Source organism: Cervus canadensis, chromosome 18 (genome assembly GCF_019320065.1).
Source record: "Cervus canadensis isolate Bull #8, Minnesota chromosome 18, ASM1932006v1, whole genome shotgun sequence".
NCBI classification, from domain to species: domain Eukaryota; kingdom Metazoa; phylum Chordata; class Mammalia; order Artiodactyla; family Cervidae; genus Cervus; species Cervus canadensis.
Genome location: NC_057403.1, coordinates 54,334,970 through 54,354,588, shown reverse-complemented (window position 1 = coordinate 54,354,588; position 19,619 = coordinate 54,334,970). Strand labels below are relative to the sequence as shown.

The 19,619-nt window shown below is 47.6% G+C and overlaps 1 protein-coding gene across 1 annotated transcript in view; it reads right to left on the bottom strand.

Moving 5' to 3' along the window:
- COTL1 (coactosin like F-actin binding protein 1) overlaps positions 1–19,619 on the bottom strand; it is a 43,671-nt gene that overhangs the window by 1,714 nt on the left and 22,338 nt on the right. The window contains exon 3 of the mRNA XM_043436533.1: positions 17,386–17,543. Within this exon, the coding sequence (XP_043292468.1) occupies positions 17,386–17,543 (158 nt within the window). The remainder of the gene's footprint in view (positions 1–17,385; positions 17,544–19,619) is intronic.

Genomic DNA, 19,619 nt, shown 5'->3' with positions numbered 1-19,619 from the left:
GCTGATTACAAACTATCAACAGGGGCTTGTAAGTGGAGCTGGGAAGAGATGCATGACTGGCTGTCATCAGCTAGTACAAGGTAGCTTCAGACACTCCTATGAAGTGGGGCCTCTGGTCCCAGGTCTGAGATCACTCAGCCCAGACACTGGATGCAGTGAAGGTTGTACAGGGCTCGCCAGCCACACTCAGTTACTTGAAGGCAAGGGAGCTGTTTGCATTCATTCAACAAACACGGTGTCAAGAGATGGGGCTGTAGTGGTGAGCCAAACGGTTGTAGTTGCTGTGGTACACGTGTCCATCATAAAACCCCAGAGACCTAGCACACACGAGGCTCTCTGAAATGTGTGTGGCCTGAATGAGTGAAGCAGGTGATCTAAGCCGTGAAGAGTCAACAGGTATTTGAATACATGCGTCATAAAACCGCCATAAGGAAAATGTTAGGATGGTGACAGGTAAGAATATGGAGAAGTTACCAAAATGTGAATAACAAGTCTGAAGGTCAGAACATCATCCACTTTAAAAAAAAAGAGTCCACGAGGAAATAATGTAAACAATGACCACTGTATACAAAGGGTGTAAGTGACCAGGCAGTGCCACACATTAACAAACTTAATTCTTAAAACCTTTTAGCATGACTTAGCAATTCTACTCCCAGATAGCTACCCAACAGAAATGAAAGCATATGTCCACACAAAGACTGGTAATCACAAACATTCATGGCAACATTATTCATAACAGCCCAAAAGTGGAAACAACTCAAATGCCCAACACATGAAAGGGTAAACAAAACAGGGTCTTTCTGTATAATGGAATATTACTCAGTCATAAAAAGGGAGTGAGGTACTGATTCAGGCTACAACAGGGGTGAACCTTAAAACCATTATGCTCAAAAAAAAAAAAAAAAATTATGCTCAGTGAGAAGCCAGCCATGAAAGACCACATGTTGTATGATTCCGTTTATGTGAAAGGTACAGAAAAGGCAAATCCAGAGAGACAAAAAGTAGATTCCTGGTTTCTAGGAGCTAGAGATTGGAACAGAAAATGATGGAAATGCTCTAAAGTTGAATTGCAATAATAGTTGCACAACTCTGTAAATTTACTAAAAACAATTGAACTTAGGGTGACTTAGGATGAGTTAATTTTGTGGTGTGTAAATTATACCATAATAAAGCTGCTTTTAAAAAATCCTGTAATATATTAATAATCAATATTATTTCCATTGTGAAGATGACAAAACAAAAGGCTAGAGATAATGAGAGCTGCCCAAAGTCATACGGCTAGCAGGCACAGCTGACTCTAAAGCTGGCCTTCTTCTTTTTATTTTTTTTTAATTTTATATATTTTTAAATTATTTTTATTTTTGGTTGCACTGGGTCCTTGTTGCTGTGCACAGGCTTCTCATTGCGGTGGCTTCTCTTGTTGCAAAGCACAGGCTCAGGAGTTGGGGCGCATGGACTGAGTTGTTTCACAGCATGTGGAATCTTCCTGAACCAGGGACCAAACCCATGTTCCCCGCACTGGCAAACGGATTCCTATCACCTGCACCATGACGGAAGTCCTAAAGCTGGCCTTCTTAAAAGTATCATCATCTCCTTTAGGAGTGATGAAAATATTTTGGAATTGGATAGAGGTAGTGTCTGTACAGAAGGCAATGGCACCCCACTCCAGTACTCTTGCCTGGAAAATCCCATGGACAGAGGAGCCTGGTAGGCTGCAGTCCATGGGGTCACTAAGAGTCGGACACGACTGAGCGACTTCACTTTCACTTTTCACTTTCATGCATTGGAGAAGGAAATGGCAACCCACTCCAGTGTTCTTGCCTGGAGAATCCCAGGGACAGGGGAGCCTGGTGGGCTGCCGTCTATGGGGTCACACAGAGTCGGACACGACTGAAGCGACTTAGCAGCAGCAGCAGTGTCTCTACAACACCGTGAAGGTCCTAAATGCCACTGAATTGTATATTTTTTAATGGTGGCTAATTTTATGTTATTGAATTTCACCTCAATTTTAAGAAGAGGGAGAAAGAAACAAAAAAGAATGACTAAGCCAGAAGCAATCTCAAGGTCAAGTTTCACAATATTAAGACAAAACATGCCAAGCCACCAAGAATACTAACAGGAAGGAGGAAAGGGGAGGTTAATATTTATCAAGCAACTAATATGTGCCAGGTGCAGCCTCACACATTTTCCTCACTTATCCTTCTTCAGTATATTAGCTTTTTTTTTTTTAAAAGATAAGTTCCATGGGCTGGGCTTGGAGAGATTGTGCAATCAGCCCAGATGACTAAACATCCTTTTCTGCTCCCAGTCCGACATACTGTGCTGCTAAGGGCCTGTGTAAGTCATCAGCATAGAGCAGACACAGCAGAACGGCAGAGCCAGAAAGGGGAACCCAGAAATAACGTGTTTCTCAACCTGAGCCCCAGCGGCAGGGGGCGGGGTGAAGAGCAAAGCAGGAGGAGGAAGCCCCACAGCTCAAGATGCCTATAGAAGGAAGTCCAAAGTTCCTCTGCCCCGTCATAGCTATATATGGCTATCTAGAGAAACAAGAACACTTGCGCTTGTGTCTGTTAGCCATTAGACAATGTAGATCAAGAAGAGGTTTGACAAGGTCTAAGAAATCCACAGTGAAAGTGCAGACAGAGCACAGTCCCCCTTAAAACCACAAGTATATGGGAAATCGAATCAAAGCTAAAGAAGCAAACCAGGGTAGCAGAACCCAGTGAAACACAGCATAACAATAAATGTAAATGAACAAAATTACATTAAAAAAAAAGCTATGTCTCAAAAATTACATTAAAAAAAACAGCTATGTCTCAAACTGCAAAAATAAAACTCAAACCCTATACATTTGAGAATTTGAGACATGCTTAAAACCAAAATTTTTTGACACATTTGCCAAAACTGATTCTTTCAAACAAAAGTATGGAGACAAGCAGCCTCATCCATCCCTACTACTGGAATCAGCCCCCTCCCTCCAGAGGGCAGACAGGAAGTGGCCGGTCACATAGAGGTGGGCCTGGTGGGCCTGGAGGGGCTCCCCCACCACAGGATGTTGGGGTGGAGTTTGCGGGAGGGCGGAGGCTTCAAAAAGGTGAGATCCCCTCAGGGTGTGAACTCTGCAAAAAGTCCCCCAAAGGTCTGAGTCAACCTAAACCCAACCCAAAATGACTGTACAATTCTCCACCTCTGTTCCTTCTAGGGTCCTCACAGAACGGGCATTCAACGTGGCAAGGGAGGTGCCACCACCTCTGGGAAGTGGGCTTAAATGTGAGTTTTCAAAAACAGGCAGAAAGAGCAAAAATAATTCTGTGGACAGCCAGACCTCAATGTAGGAGCAAAGCCCACAACCTGAGGGTCCTGCAAGGACTCGCCTACGCTGAAAACCACAAAGAATACATCTACAGAAAGCAGGGCCACCTCCCCGCCATGCGCACACCCTGGGCTCTCAACCACAGTCCCTGGCACCCTCCAGGTACCAGCAACACCTCCTGGAGAAGAGGCAGGCCACACAGAGGCTGCAAGCTGCAGGGCGCAAGTCCTCGCCGGAAAGAAGACCCCCAGCACAGCCCAGAGCAACCCTAACACATAGGGAATCGTAAATTTGCTAGAAGCCGCACTGAAACAAGTAATTTTGTTTTCCATACTGAATCTCAGAAAGCCGGTGCACTCAGTACACAGCAGCGTGACAAGCCAGACTTTACATGCTCTGCGGCCACACATGGCCAGTGGCAGTCCAGGTCCAGAGAGAACAGGAAAGAGCCTGAAAGAACAACGTACTCAGGGACTTCCCTGGTGGTCCAGTGGCTAAGACTACATGCTCCCAAGTCAGGGGACCTGGGTTCGTTCCCTGGTCAGGAAACTAGATCCCACATGCCACGGCTAAGCGTTCGAATGTTGTGACTTAACATCTCGAGAGCTGCAATTAAGACCCAGGGCAGCCGAATGAGTAAATAATAAAATGTGTATGGCTGAGTCCCTTTGCCGTGCACCTGAAACTATCACAACATTGTTAATCGGCTATCCTTCAATATCAAATAAAAAGTTAAAAAAAATAAAAACAAAAAAGAATAATGTGCTCGGTCAAGCAGACACATTAATCATAAAAGATTAGAGCTGATCTTGGTCAGGGGAGGAGAGCCTTCTGGGGCAGGAGTGGGTGGGTGCTGGATCCATGTCTTGATCTGGGCAGTGGTTTCACGGGTGTGTACAAAATTTCCAAATGTTAGAATTCATAAATGTATCAAGCTGTACACCTAAGATATATGTGTTTTCCTCTATGTGTACCTTGGTTAACAAAAGAAAGTCAGGGTGAGGGGGTATTGATCTGAAAGAGCCTCTGAGACCCTGACAGTCACCCCCTCATTTGATAGAGAATAAGGAAGACCCAGAGAGGGGGAGCAATTCATCCCGGGGAACACAGCGGCGTCACACTGGGGCCCCAGGGACAGGCCCTCTCACCCCGACATGCTACCTGGTGGGCTGCATGCCCCTCCCACACCGGCAGCCATCACACCATTCAGGCTGCCAGGGGCACATGCCAAGGACTTCAAAGCAAAATGTGCTGGTCTGGGGGCACTGTCAGCTAGAGTTCTAGAAAGAACTTCGTCATGTCTGGGAACTTGGTGTCCCTGGCTGATGGCCTGCAGACAGGGTCTCTCCCTTTTCTGCCAGGGCAGGACTTCTCAAAGGAAGACACCTCATCCAGCTAACCAGGACTCCTAGATGACTTGGAGACACACACTGATCAAATTCAGGACACATTCTGTCCCCAGGACATTTCTCTGGATCATTTAAGCTCATGCTTCAAATACGAAGATGAACATCGGTCTGCTTCCAAGGAGGGCAACTCCAGAGAAGGACAAGGATTAGGAAGTGGTGCTCTATACACGGTCAAGAATCTATTTGCAAGGCTGGTCTAAAAAGTGCATGAGTATTGTATTTTCCCATCCTTGGTTTCAAATCATCTCACTTTTATTACTTTTAAAATACTATTTATTTGACTGTGCTGGGTCTTACTTGCAGCAGTCGGGATCTTTACCTTCGTGGTAGCATGCAGCATGCGAGCTCTTAGTTGTATGTGGGATCTAGTTCCCCAACCAGGGATTGAACCCAGTCCCCCTGCATCGGGAGAGTGGAGTCTTAGCCACCGGACTGCCAGAGAAGTCCCCAAATCATCTCGGTTTTATATGGCCCCCAACTTCCTGGGTTTAAGCCCAGGTTTCGGTCCTAAAATGTACTGGGAGTGGCCTGGGCCACACACTGAGACGGCCGCCCATGTGCATTTCCAGCAGCCTGACCCTCCCCGGAAACTTACCCGCCTGATCCTCAGGTTTCTCGTTCAAGAGGGGACAGTAAGAGGACCTACATCCTGTAAGGATCTGATGAGTGTGCCTAGTGCAGAGCACATGCTCAAGAATGATAAGGTAATATTTCACAAAGTCATGGATTTTCTTCATTCTCAAGATTGTTAGGGAAGACTGTGAGCTCTAAAGAAGTTTTCTGAAACGCTCAGAGCAAATGTATAGGGTGTAGCTAAGTTCCCTTTCCCTCCCTCACCCACACTGACTTCTCCATCCTCACTGGTTACTTTTTAATGAAGGAAAGTCTGGGGAATTTCTCAGAATAAGCGAGACAGTGACACAGGCTCTTCTTGCCCTTGCAGAAAGAAGACAGCAAATCCAGCTGCTCACTCAAAAGCTGGGGACAGAATTAGCCATGGGAAGACAGAGAGGAGGCCTGTGGGGGCAGAAGTGTGTCTGGTCTTCTACCCAGAACATAAGGACCACGATGAGTTACTACCCTACATAGAGAACACAAGTGCTGGGAAGGTCTGGGGAGAAAAAGTGAGTTAAGTCTGTGATGCCAGCAATGCCCATTGCTACAAGGTGGTGCCAGGGAGGAGAGGTGACCTTCATCGTACCCTAAGATAACGAGAGCTAATGCAAATCACTCTTCCAATTAACACCTGCCTACCGAACATCTATTATATGCCAGACACTATCTGAGGCCCTGGGAAGTCAAAATCTGTCAGGTCCCTCTGACAGTCTCAGAGCAGAGAAGAAGAACCAAGAGGGCTCTAAAAGGCCCTGCAGGAAGCAGTCAATGGCTCCAGGCCCTGGTCTCCATCTCCATGAAAGAAGCGGTATGGATGGTGGGTCTGCCAGCTCTTTCCCCACCAGCCATCCTTGGATTTGCACCTGAGCCTCCAGAGACCATGGGACAAAGTTCTACCTTGGACACCAGAGTCCAAGGAGCAGTGAGAGAAACCAGCACATAAGTGTCAACTTTGGGATTTGAGTATGACTTTCGAAAAGAAGGCTGCGTGCTGGCTTCAGGCCCATCCCAAACTCTTGCAAAAATGGTGGGGATGGAGCCTCCCCTCCCACCTGTGTGAGGTGGGGCAGTGTGTGTGCGCAGTGAGATGGAGCAGTGGGTGGATGGGACACATGCTGGCCACAATAATGTATCTTTTCCCCAAGTGGGTGAAGATTAATTATAAACCAAAGGCCTTGGCATGCTGAAGAAAAGCAATTGGTCCCCAGCAGCCCGCATCTTGCTAAGAGAAAAGGCACCCTCCAAGGAACATGGGCCAGATGAAAATGCACAGCAAACCTGCCAACCCCTCCTGGGCCCCCTACACCTTCCCTCCTACAACTATTCTACAGTCTCAGAGACCAAGGTTTTAAAAGTCCTTCCAGTGGGGTATATTTACTACAAAAAGAACAGGTTCCTGTAACTGGCATGAGTCGTCATAGACAAGGGAAAAACAAGTAGGTCGAAATGGTATAGTCCAATGATTGACAGAATTTGGGAATGTAGGCACCTGCATCATTGTCACAGGTCAGAAATGGCACGAGCCTATTTCACTAAGGAGAGGACAGAGGATGAGAGCGGAGCAGGTGGTGGCATTCTGAGTGGACTCAAGGTAACTGCCCAATGTGGACGGGTGGTGGAAAGGCATGATGTCCTCCAGCATGCTGGGCTCGCTCTCAGTTCAAACCAGCTATGGGCAGCTGTCTCTGTGCCTTGAATCCTAACCCTGCAGGGCCATCCACCCCTTTAGCATTTGAGTAACTGCCTGGATTCTGACCCCTGCCTTCCTGGACCATGGATATTTATAAGAGCCCCGACTCCACTTTGCCTGGTTTCTGACAAGGCTCTGTCTAGATCAAGGATGGTAAGAATGTGGGAATTGGGGACTTCCCTGGTGGTCCAGTGGTTAAGAATCTGCTCTGTAGTTCAGGGGACACAAATTCAATCCCTGGCTGGGGAACTAAAATCCCACATGCCATGGGGCAACTAAACCCAAGCACTACGATGAAAGATCCTGCATGACACAACAAGAACCCAAGTGCAGCAAGTAAGAGCCGACACAGCCAGATAAATAAATATATATAAAAAAAAGAAGGCAGGAACAAACTCCACTCTCTCCTCCGGTACCCAGGGCAGACATCACAAATCAGTCATGGCACTTTCCCCACTGAGTCCAGACTTAACCTCAGAATCCTTCTTAATCCAGACCTCCAAATAGCCCCTGCTCTCAATCAACTGACAAGAGATATTAATCCAGTTTAGGACTTCAATTTCTGCCTGGTTGAAGCTGTGGCTAGCATTTCTTTCTTTTTTTAACTTGGAATATAACTGCTTGAGAAAACCATAGTTCAAAAAGACAAATGTACCCCAATGTTCATTGCAGCACTATTTACACAATAGCCAGGACATGGGAACAATCTAAATGTCCATTAACAGATGCATGCATAAAGAAGATGTGGTACATATATGCAATGGAATATTGCTTAGCCATAAAAAGTGGTTAGTATTTCTTGCTCCTCAGCAATACTCACTTTTGGGAATTTTTCCCAAAGGAAAAGTTCAACGGAATTTTTAAAAAATTACAACATGTATACTCACAGATGTTCACTGTCAGTAAATACCAGACTGCTTCCACTTTTCAACAAAAGTTGAGTAAATAAGTAAATAGCACCTACATTGAACAGGTCCTACATGGCAGGCACTTAGGATACACAGTATTTTATTTAATTTTTACAATTCTATGAGTTAGATATTATCATCCCCAATTTTCAGAGGAAGCTGAAGCTCAGGGAAGTGAAACAGCTGGCACAAGGTCACACACATCATGGGGTGGGGCTGAGACCCAAACCCATGTTTAACTCCACACCAAGGTCTTCATCAGGAGAATGAAAACCATGCGCACACACACACATAATCCCACATCCACTGAACAGAATAGGATTCAGCCACTAAAATTACGAAAACTGAAAACATCTATGAAATAAATGTTACATAAAAGGACATACCCAGCACCTCTGCAATGTTTTTTTTTTTTGCAATGTTTTGTAATAACACATATTATGCACCCAGGGCTCCAGAGGAATTAGCAGACTTAGCTGTGTGACGGACCATCACTTGTGAAGTAAAGTGAAGTCGCTCAGTCGTGTCCGACTCTTTGCAACCCCATGGACTGTAGCCTACCACATTCCTCTGTCCGTGGGATTTTCCGGGCAAGATACCTGGAGTGGGTTGCCATTTCCTTCTCCAGGGGATCTTCCTGACCCAGGGATCGAAGCCGGGTCTCCCACATTGTAGACAGACGCTTTACCGTCTGAGCCACCAGGGAAGTCCTTAATTTTGTCCTAACCACTAGGTGGGATAAACCACCATAGGGGAAAGAACAGAGAGCCTGGAGCTTGTTCTAGGAGGGACTCTCAAAAGGCAGGGTGTCGGGGATAAACTACGACAAGAGAAGGACAGAGGTGGGGGATGGTCCCTGCAAGGCAAGAGACTGAGGGAGGGAAGATCTGAAAGATTCAGAGGTAGAGGGCACAGGCAGCCTTCTCAACAAGCACCACTGGGTGTGTGGGTCACACCTGGAGACCTGTCTGGACTCAGTGCTTGGGCTCCCTCAGTAAAGACCTGCACGGCTCTAATCTGACATCCCCAGTCCATGGAAACTGTCTGCTGTGAGTGTCAGGAATCACTGTGTAGACATCAGGAGGCCGACCACTGCAGGGGTGGGGGGTGGGGGCAGGCAGGCACCACGCCAAGGCCGGCTGGCCCAGAGCTGGGACCCACCTGGGGTTTTAGTGACGGGCACCCAGCCACAACCTGCTGGCAGAGCTCTCAGCCTGTGAAAGCGACTTGCATGTACATGCCGGGCTCAGGGTGTGGGTATCCTCCTCTTTCTCCCACGAGCTTTTAACCTCTTGATAGCAGGAGCATAGAATCACGTTCCCCACTGCCCTCCCCACGACTAAAATGGTCTCTGAGCCCCATCATCTGGCTTCTGTCTTGACACTCACCCTTGGCTTGAGGCGGCACCCCTCCAAGCCTCATTTTCCTCATCTGTACATTGGACGCATAATGGCACTTGCCCCTCCACACAGGATCCTGGCACCACCATTCACAGGCAGCTTGGGACCTTAGTGTGCGTGTGTCTGTCTGTGTGTTTATATATATATTTATCTGGTTGTGCCAGATCTCAGTTGTGGCATATAGGATCTAGTTTCCCAACCAAGGATCAAACCCACGCCCCTTGCATTGGGAACATGGAGTCTTAGCCACTGAACCACCAGGCAAGTCCCTATGTTTTCAGTATAGGATTCAATCACTGGAAAGCCCCCTTGCATGAGTCCAGGCCCAGGTGAAACACAGCACAAAAAGCCCTTTCTGGTTCTGAGAAGAATAAAGGGCCAAGCCACAGGCTTGAAGAAGCATAAAACTCCCCATAAAAACAGCCCTTTTAAAGAGGGATGAGGCATCTAAGCTGGTCCACTGAGTGGCGGGCAGCACTGATGCTCTACAAGCAGGAGCAGCAGCCCCGTAAATCTCCCGACACCAAGGTACACAAGTTCTCCCCGCTCCACCTCTGCTTTCCACTGAAACAAAAGAGGAGCCTGTGGAAATTCCAATCCACCCTCAAGCCCCTCCCTGAGTGTAAATAGCTTCCACAACTTAGTTCAGCCGGAAGAGCATTGTTGAACATTTACTAGCTTTTGTCCTGGAATAAGGCATAGACTAGAGCCTACATGAGGAGAAGGCAAAGGCAACCCACTCCAGTACTCTTGCCTGGAAAATCTCATGGACGGAGAAGCCTGGTAGGCTGCAGTCCATGGGGTCGTGAAGAGTCGGACACGACTGAGAGACTTCACTTTCACTTTTCACTTTCATGCATTGGAGAAGGAAATGGCAACCCACTCCAGTGTTCTTGCCTGGAGAATCCCAGGGACGGCAGAGCCTGGTGGGCTGCCGTCTATGGGGTTGCACAGAGTCGGACATGACTGAAGTGACTTAGCAGCAGCAGTGCCTACATGAACAGATCTATTTCTTCACATTTTAGCATGTTTTAGTACTTTTCTAGGTATGAGAAATGCAAATAAAGCAGCCATGGTCCCTGCCCTCGAGATTACTTACTAGGGCCACTTAATTGTAATTCAAGGAATTTGGGCTACAGTCCAAACACAGGAGCAATTAATTCTGATTGAGGCTGGTAGGAGAATGGGATAAAAAATCAGGGTTGTGAAGGATGAATAGGAGTTCATCAGTCACTAAAAGGAGAAACCTTTTCACTTCCTTTGTTTTTCTTTCATCCTTCCAACAGCTCTGTGAGAATCTACATTCTCTTTAAGTGAGAACAGCTTCTAGAGATAAAGTTACTTGCCTGAGGTCCTAGGGCAAAAGGTTAATAAAGCTGGAATGTCAACTTGGATCTCACTACCCCTTAGGCCCATGATCTCTTCCATTTGACACAGTAGTATTTAAAAAAGAAAGAAACACTGGGCAATGATGTTCAGTTTCCAGTTTCAAAAAAAAAAGTTCTAACATCAAGGAAGATTGAGAACCAGGTCAGTAAATTTAAAAATAAATGTAAGACATTTGTTTCCTGCAGATCTTCTCAGAGCCTTTAATGTGTCATGCGAGTCTATAAAAGTAGAGTTTCCAAAAGGTATGTTGGCCTCAGAACATTCTTGGTGCTAGAGGACTTTGGGAAACGTGTAGTGGGCTGAAGTGACAGAGTCAAGGTCCCTGGCCAGTCTGCAAGCACAGGGGACCTTGAGCAACTTCCCCAACTTCCCCTGGTCCCCAGATTCCTCATCTATAAAATGCAGATGATGGCAGAACTGGCCTTGTGAAGAAGAAATAATTTCAGTATGTGGAAAGTCCTTCAAAGTGCCAGGCATAAGGCAAGGACACAGTAAAACTCTTGTTATAACTACTGCACTTGTATATAAACAGGACCCCCCCGGAAGAGAGTTAGGACATCTGGTCCTAGCCCTGGCCCTGTGGGTGGACGGGTCTAGCACATAAACTGCCCCTGCTCCTGGGGTTCAGAAGCCTTCAGGATACACATTACACTGAGGGCTCCATGCAGTCACTGACAGGCCCAGCCTTCCCACCTCCGCTTCCCCGTAGAGGAAACACTCCCTGCTGTTCTCTTCCCAGAGCTGAAAGCCGAGATGTACCTCCGGGTAATTGGTTCAGTGAGCATTCATATGATATTCAAAAATAAAAAAAGAGATAAAAGGACCACGTGAATACAGAGCTTCTGCAAGGCCAGCACAATGCTCCATCGACCGAGTCTGTTTCTAAATCGAGACAGCCTGGCCCGGCGCGGGCTGGTCTCTGACGGGGGCCACTGCATTGTCCCTCTCACCCCGCAGCGGCGCCAGGACAATGGGCTGGGTGTTGTGTCGCCGGCACCAGCCAGGCGTTTCTGTGCAGCAGACGACGGCTGTGACGAGGCAGCCACGCACCCTGTCCACTCAGCGCATTCCGGGCCCAAGTCTGGGTGCCATCATCACCCAGCCTGGCAGCCAGCTGCTGCCCCCAGCCTTGCTGGCCTCATCCTGTTCTCCACCAGCCTCAGAGGCAGCTCAGCATCTCAGCCTGGCTCTGAACACACACTAGAGACCCGCCATCAAACCTCCTGACTTTTGACTCCTCAGCCAGCCCCGGCCGGCTGCTTGCTGGCCATGGCTTGAGGCAAGTCTTATCATTGCTCAGGGCTACGCTTAGGGTTACTCTCCCAGCTGATGCACCTAGGCACAGGCCCCAGGTGAGGTTTGGATTGTTTTGAGGTCAGCACCAGCAAGGGTGAGTGAGGCTGGAACCTTTCTGTGTTGCTGATGGATGTGACTGTGATCCAAGCCGTATGTAAGACAGTTAGGCAGGATGGTTCAAAAACAAGATTCATGCCCCAGGTCAGGGACTCAGCATGTGGACCTGTCAGTCCCCAGGGAAACTAGAAAGCTGTGTATCACAGTGGTGTCGAACCAGGAAAGCTGGGAGTATTCTCAACTACACTCCCAGGATGCTACCAGACACTGTTCTAAGCTTCCTGACAGTCACTCATTCAATCCCCACAACAACCCCAGGAGGCAGATGCTATACCAGCCCTGCTTCAGACAAGAGGCCCAGAGGAGAGGAACTTGCCTGGGGCTGCACGCTGACTGGCAGGACTGAAACCTGAGCTCACTCCATCTGGCTCCAAAGGCTATAGCCCCAGACCACGGCCCTGCACGCTGTCTCTTCTACTGACAAAGTAAAAGGTTCCTTTAAAAGTAATACGCTGTGATAAACAAAGTGCCCCCCAAACAAATGAAACCGTTTCAGAATATATACAAACAGAGTATGACACAGCAGTTCAACTCATCCAATTCATTTTTTTTTTTTAAGAAAAAATTTTTTTGCTGTGGACCATTTTTAAAGTCTTTATTGAATTTGTTACAAGATTGTTTCTGCTTTCTGTTTCAGTGTTTTGGCCAGGAGGCACATGGGATCTTAGCTCCTCAACACAGGACTGAACTCATACCTTCTGCACTGGAAGGCAAGGTCAACCGCCAGGGAAGTCCCACTCCAACTTATTTTTAAATGAGGAAATTGAGGCCCAGGAAAGGAGAGAGACTTGCCCACGGGCAGGGAGGTGGCATAAAGATCCACACTTCTTGATTTCAGTGGCTCTACATTCATTGATGGCCTTCCCTGGTGGTGCAGTGGTAAAGAATTCGTCTGCCAATGCAGGAGATAGAGGTTCAATCACTGTGTCGGGAAGGTTCTCTGGAGAAGGAAATGGCAACCCACTCCAGTATTCTTGCCTGGAGAGTTCCATGGACAGAGGAGCCGGGTGGGCTATGTTCATGGGGTTGCAAAGAGTCGGACTCGACTTATCAACTGAACAACAACATTCATTTACATTCTCTACAGACAGGGAAGCCTGGCATGCTGCAGTCTCAAAGGGTCTCAAAGAGTCGGACATGACTGAGCGACCGAATTGAACTGAACTGAATGTTTCATACAAAGCATAAGGATGTGGGTATTTTTATTATTACAAAAAAAAGGTTAGGAATAATCTGAAATTAAAACTCAATCCATTTATTCTTCACATGAAAATGGTGGTAAAAGGCAGCTGGGGATGTGATCCTGTCCCCAAGACAAGGAATCCAGAATGACCATCTGGAGACCCCTTAAAGAACATCTGCTCTGAGTCCCCGCTAAGCAGAGGGGGAAACTGACCTGCCAGCATCAGCATGATTTTAATAACTGTTGGAAGATACCATTACACCAGTAAAATCAACCCTTTGTAACATAAATGGCTGTATTTACAACTGTAGTATAAATGTGAAGTCTTGTAACAGCTTCAGGTAATAACCTTTTTTAAATGCAGAGGAGGGAAATGCAAAAGGTAATGGTCAGAATATCACATTGCACCTGCAGTTCAAGATCAAGCAAATATCCACTATGCTCTTCATATACCAGTATCCTTTTCTTTTAACAACTGGAATCAGTTTGGAGCTGCCTCTCATGAGGCCCCACACCTCCCGGCCCCGTGCATGTGACCTAAGCTGGGCCAATTGGATCATTTTAAGAGAATGATTGACACTAAGGGAGGAGGACTCTCTCTTCCCTTGGGATCAAGACCCAGAACAGCCACCAGGCCTGGACCATTTCTCCTGCTGCACAGGGGCCACTTGGGGCCAAACACAGAGGAAAGAGAAAAGAGAAAAGAAAAGAAGCTATGGCTTCAACTCTGGATCCAGCCACACCAGAAGCTGGCGACCCCTGCACTTCCTAGTTCAGAGAGCCAAGCAATTCCCCTTTTGCTGCAATATGTTAGAGTTTACAAACAAGTGAATTATAACCAATACGCCCAACTGAAGTCTTTCCACCAGAGAATCATTTCCCCAAACCACCTTCTAACCACTTCACCAAACTGAGAAGAGTTTTAGATGTAACAGGAACTTTGCAGACTGCTACCAGGGACAGAGTTTCCTTCAGGGGTGATTTTAAAAGCTCCGGAATTTTTGGACAATGGCGGTGACTGCCCAACACTAAATGTACGTCACACCACTGAACTGCACACTAAAGGGCTAACATTTTATGTTATTGCATTTTACCACAGTCTTAAAAATGGAAAAACAGGGGCTCTCCAAGAGTCAAAAGACCGCCCCCACTGGACATGCCCCAGCAAACACCCTCTCCCAGTGTGTGCTGTTCTTACGGCCACGCCGGGCTGGCTGAGAGGGCTAAGTGTGGATGGTGGAGTCCAGCAGGAGACCTCTGGTCGTAGACATGCATCCTTCTGCATTTTCCATTCTATTCCACAATGGAGACCCTTGAAGGCTGGTTAACCATTAAAGCCTCCAATTGTCCGGGAGAAAAACAGCCCGAGGGGTTGAATAGGCGGCTGCCCAAAGAAAGGGTGCCACTGCTGGAGAGGGTTCCAGCCGCAGTATTCGCTGGTAATGCTGATTAGGCTAGGAAGTGAGTGACGTTTATGGAACATTTACCACATCCCAGGCACAGTGCTAGCCCTTTAGGAGGTAATTTGACAGCCTATACCTTTTTTTTTAGGTGCAAGATAAATACGTATATATATTTTAATTTTGGGCTCAAATATTTTAAAATTTCATTTTATTTATTTTTGGCCACACCAGCACATGTGGGAACTTACTTCTCTGGCCAGGAATTGAACCTGCGCCCCCCCTGCATTGGAAGTGAAGAGTCTTAACCACTGGGCAACCAGGGAAGTCCTAGCCTATTTCTTTTTAAAGCGATTCTCACCCCTGTTAACTCTGGAATGCTCCCCCTCCTGAAAAGGCTCTCTAAGGAAACAATTCAGTGTAGGATGGGAAGGAGCTGCACGTATTAAAATGTTGGTTAGAACATATTAATTTATAACAATAAAAATGGGAAGCAGCTCAAGAGGCCAACACCAGGGGGATTTTCATTCCATCACAGTACACTTGTGAAACTGGACGGTCGGCAGCCAGAAAAATGTTCATCACAAAGGCTCTGCAGACACATAATTTATGTAATTACGTTATGTTAGGAAGAAAGAAGCTGATTAGGTGTGATTCATAGGCTGTGACTGTAGCGATGCAGAGGGGAGTGAGCTCACCCACAGGACTGGTAGGAGAGATGGAAAAATCGGCCGTAATAATGGAATGATAGGAGTTCTCTCCTGTTATTATTTTTTAACAGAAGTTTTATTGGGGGATAGTTTTGGATTTAGAGGAAAGTTGCAAGAGACAGCACCAAGAGTTCCTACGTACCCCACGGCCATTTTGACAACTATGAGCATCTTCAGTTACCATGGTATGTTTGTCATAGCCAGGAAGCCAACACTGGAACAGGACTACTAACTAAACCCCAGACTTCATTCCGATTTCACCAGTTTTTCTATCTGAGGATCCAATCCAGGACATCACACTGCACTCAGAAGATTTTTTGTGTGTGTGCGTTTCTTGTTTTTTAGGATGCAATGGCTTTTTGTATATTCTCAGAGATGAGCAACCAACACCACAGATTTTAGAACAGTTTAGAATATTTTCATCACCTCTAAGGAAGCCCTGTTGGAGAAGGCAATGGCACCCCACTCCAGTACTCTTGCCTGGAAAATCCCATGGACGGAGGAGCCTGGTGGGCTCCAGTCCATGGGGTTGCTAAGAGGCGGACACAATTGAGCGACTTCACTTTCACTTCTCACTTTCATGCACTGGAGAAGGAAATGGCAACCCACTCCAGTGTTCTTGCCTGGAGAATCCCAGGGACGGGGGAGCCTGGTGGGCTGCCATCTATGGGGTTGCACAGAGTTGGACATGACTGAAGCGACTTAGCAGCTGCAAGGGAAGCCCTGTACCAGTTAGCCATCCACTCCCTATCATGGGTTTTGGGAAATCCTTCTGCAACATGGAGATCCCTTTGGTAGTAGAAACCCTCTCCCCTCTACCTCCTTTCCCCAGTTTATCGTTCTGGAATTTGGATTTTTTTTTTTTTATAATTTTACTGATTTGCTTTTTAAGACAATGCTGGGTCTTCACCGCTGCATGGGCTTTTCTCTAGTTGTGGGGAGTTGGGGCTACTCTCTAGTTGTGGTGCGAGGGCTTCTCATTGTGATGGCTTCTCTTATTGAGGAGCGTGGGCTCCAGCACGCACAGGCTTCAGTGGTTGCGGCTCCCTGGCTCTAGAGCCCAGGGTCAATAGTTTTGGTGCACAGGCTGAGTTGCTCCACAACATGTGAGATCTTCCCGGACCAGGGATCGAATTCATATCTCCTGTACTGGCAGGCAGATTCTTTACCACTGAACCACCAAGGAAGCCCTAGAATTTATTTTTTTTCCTCAGCATGACCCCATGCCCTAGCTTCAAATGAACTGCTTTGGAAGTTTCCAATAGTGTCAATTTTTGTTATGTTCAAAATGCAAAAAAAAAAAAACACTTCAAAATGGGAAGCTCTACAAGTAGAGCTGTTTAGAAGTCCAGGGACAAAACCAAGGGTACACCATTTTCCCCTCTTCCTCTCAGTCTAATAGGGACACAGGAGTAAATCAGCCATCACCAGCTACCCAGTCTAAGGATCTGTGCCATTGCTGATGCAGCCTTTGTCATTCTAGGGTCATTAAAGTCATCTTTAAACTCCTGCTGGTGCCCGTGTGATTGACATTTATTCATTCATCAAGTGTCACTGCACTCCTACTGTGTGCTAGACACCATTCAGCGGGCACTCGTGAACTTTCCCATTGCCACTTTTTCATGGCCATGGCTGGAAGCCCTCCATCACCCACAGGAAGTGGTGCCATTTTGGTCATTCCTCTAGCCCCCTTCTCCATGAGCTGCCTGCCCCACCCAGAAAGGTAGACACCGGCCACCATGTTTCTAGTCGGGATCACAAATGCAGCTACCATACTCAAAAAGTAATTCGGGGTATCTCTCACCAGCGTCGTTAGTGGTCCAGGAACTTAGCATGACACGTTCAAAGTCACGGACCAAGGAGCCAAGCCAGCCCCTTGTGTCCCTACCGGATGGTGACCCTTTGTGGAATGTGACCCCACCCCCCAGACCCTAAGAGAACACAAAGACAGTTACCTGCACCACCTCCTTCACCAGGGTCTTGTCGGTGCCGGTCTTAGCGCGCTGCAGCCCGCTGACATTCTCGCCGATCCATGTGATGAGGGCGAACTTGGACCTCTTGCTCATCGCATCCCCAGTGGTGAAGCGCACAAAAGCAAACAGTCGGACGTCATCTGCACCAACAGCAAAAGGAGGGCAAGGTGCTCAGTTAGAACACCCAGATCCACACCCCCAGGTGGGGCTGTGAACCTCAAGGGTGCCCAGTGCGACACAGAAGGAGCCACCATTCCCTCCTTTGGTCCCAACAACAGTGCTGCAGGCGGAGATGCCCACTTCATAGACGGGAGGCGGAGGCGCACAAGGGCCCCGGGACGCTCTGCACAGAGAGGGAGCCTCTCTGACTGCCACACCTGCCACCCTGCCCTCCCCTCAAACAGTCACACCTCAAACTCTGAATCTGATTTAGGGAGCAAAAGGTTGTCAACTGTTTTTATCCCAAATCTTTGAGGCCCTATTTGGAACAGGAAAGACACACAGTAGAGAGATAGGAACTGAGCTGGGGTCAGGGGGCAGGGAACAAAGAAAGACAGTGGCCCTCCTTCTGGCCTGGGATTCAGCTTGGGGCCCCCTGGGCATTCTTAGATTGTGGCCAATTAGGCCAATAAAGAATTCTGAGCATTTTTCCACTAGGTGTGTTATGCTTGTTATATGGTGTGTATGTGTGTGTGTGTGTGTGTGTGTGTGTGCGTGCGCGCGTGTGCATGTGCACATGTTTGTGTCCACTTCGGCACTCCAGTCATTTGAGGCTGGGTGGTTCTTCCTGGTGGGGTTGTCTCGTGCATTGGAGGACACTGAACTGAAACCCTGGCCTCCGCCTACTCCATGCCAGTATCACACCCCTCACCCCAGGATGACAACCAACAATGTCTCCAGCCACTACCCAATGTCCCCTGGGGAACGGAACCACCCCCAGCCGCTGCCAGATGAGCACAAATTTCTAGACATACTTTATGTCCCCATTTAATCAGGACCCCTTTGAGTTTTGCACCAAAATCCAGCACTTTTCATTGAGGGCATCACATATCCTTACTCAGATTAATCCCTAAACAGTTCACATGTCAACTGCAGTTATCAGTGAAGTCTCGATTCAGCCCCTCCCTGGTGATGGCCGGGACGCAGGTAGCTGCTCACTCTGTTAGTCGCTCACTTGTGTCCGAAACTCTTTGCAACCCCATGGACTGCTGCACGCCAGGCTTCCCTGTCCATCACTAACTCCTTAAGCTTGCTCAAACTCAAGTCCATCGAGTCGGTGCTGCTGGTTTGGGGTTATTCATCCTGTACCTGCCGCTTGACTCAGCTCATGCTCTCAAACAGCTTTTTCTTGCTGGCTTTAGGATTTCTCAGGGACCCAATGACTCATAGAGCTGTGTTTCCCAAGCACTGTGTGCATCTGAATCACCTGACATCTCACTTAAATGCAGATTCCAATTCCTCAGGTCTAGGATGGGACCCTGGGGTCTGCATTCCTAACTAGTTCTGAGGTGATACTGATGCTGTCAGTCAAAGTATCACGCTTTGAGGTTTCATGACTTTACTTTAAAACCAGGCATCTTGGGCTTCCCTGGTGGTCCAGTGGTTAAGAATCCACCTGTCAATGCAGGGGACACAGGTTTGATCCTGCTCTGGGAAGATTCCACATGCCAAGATGCAACTAAGCCTCTTCACCACAACTACTGAGCTTGCACTCTGGAGCCCATGAGATGCAACTACTGAGCCCATGTGCCACAATTACTGAAGCCCTCACAGCCTAGAACCTGTTCTACAACAAGAGAAGCCACCGCAATGAGAAGCCCGAGCACTGCAACTAGAGAGTAGCCCCCGCTCTCTGAAACTAGAGAAAGCCCTCAAGCAGCAAAAAAGACCCAGCGCAGCCAATAAATAAATAAATAAACAAACAAAAACCAAGGTGTCTTGATCCTAGAATCATTCCAGGTGCCTCCATGTGGCATCCCACACAAAGACCCAAGACCACCAGCCCTCTGAGTGTGATGGAGACAATCCACACAGGCTGGTTATTACCTGAAAGCCCAAGTTCACCCTAGACAACAAGCCAGCCAGTCTACCAGGGAACCATCTGCCCTGGGGGAGCTAAGACACAGCCCTGGACAGGGCACGGACTCCAGATTCAAACTCTACATCCAGGAATTTCTTAAAGGAAACAGATCACAATCGCCATTCACACTGACACA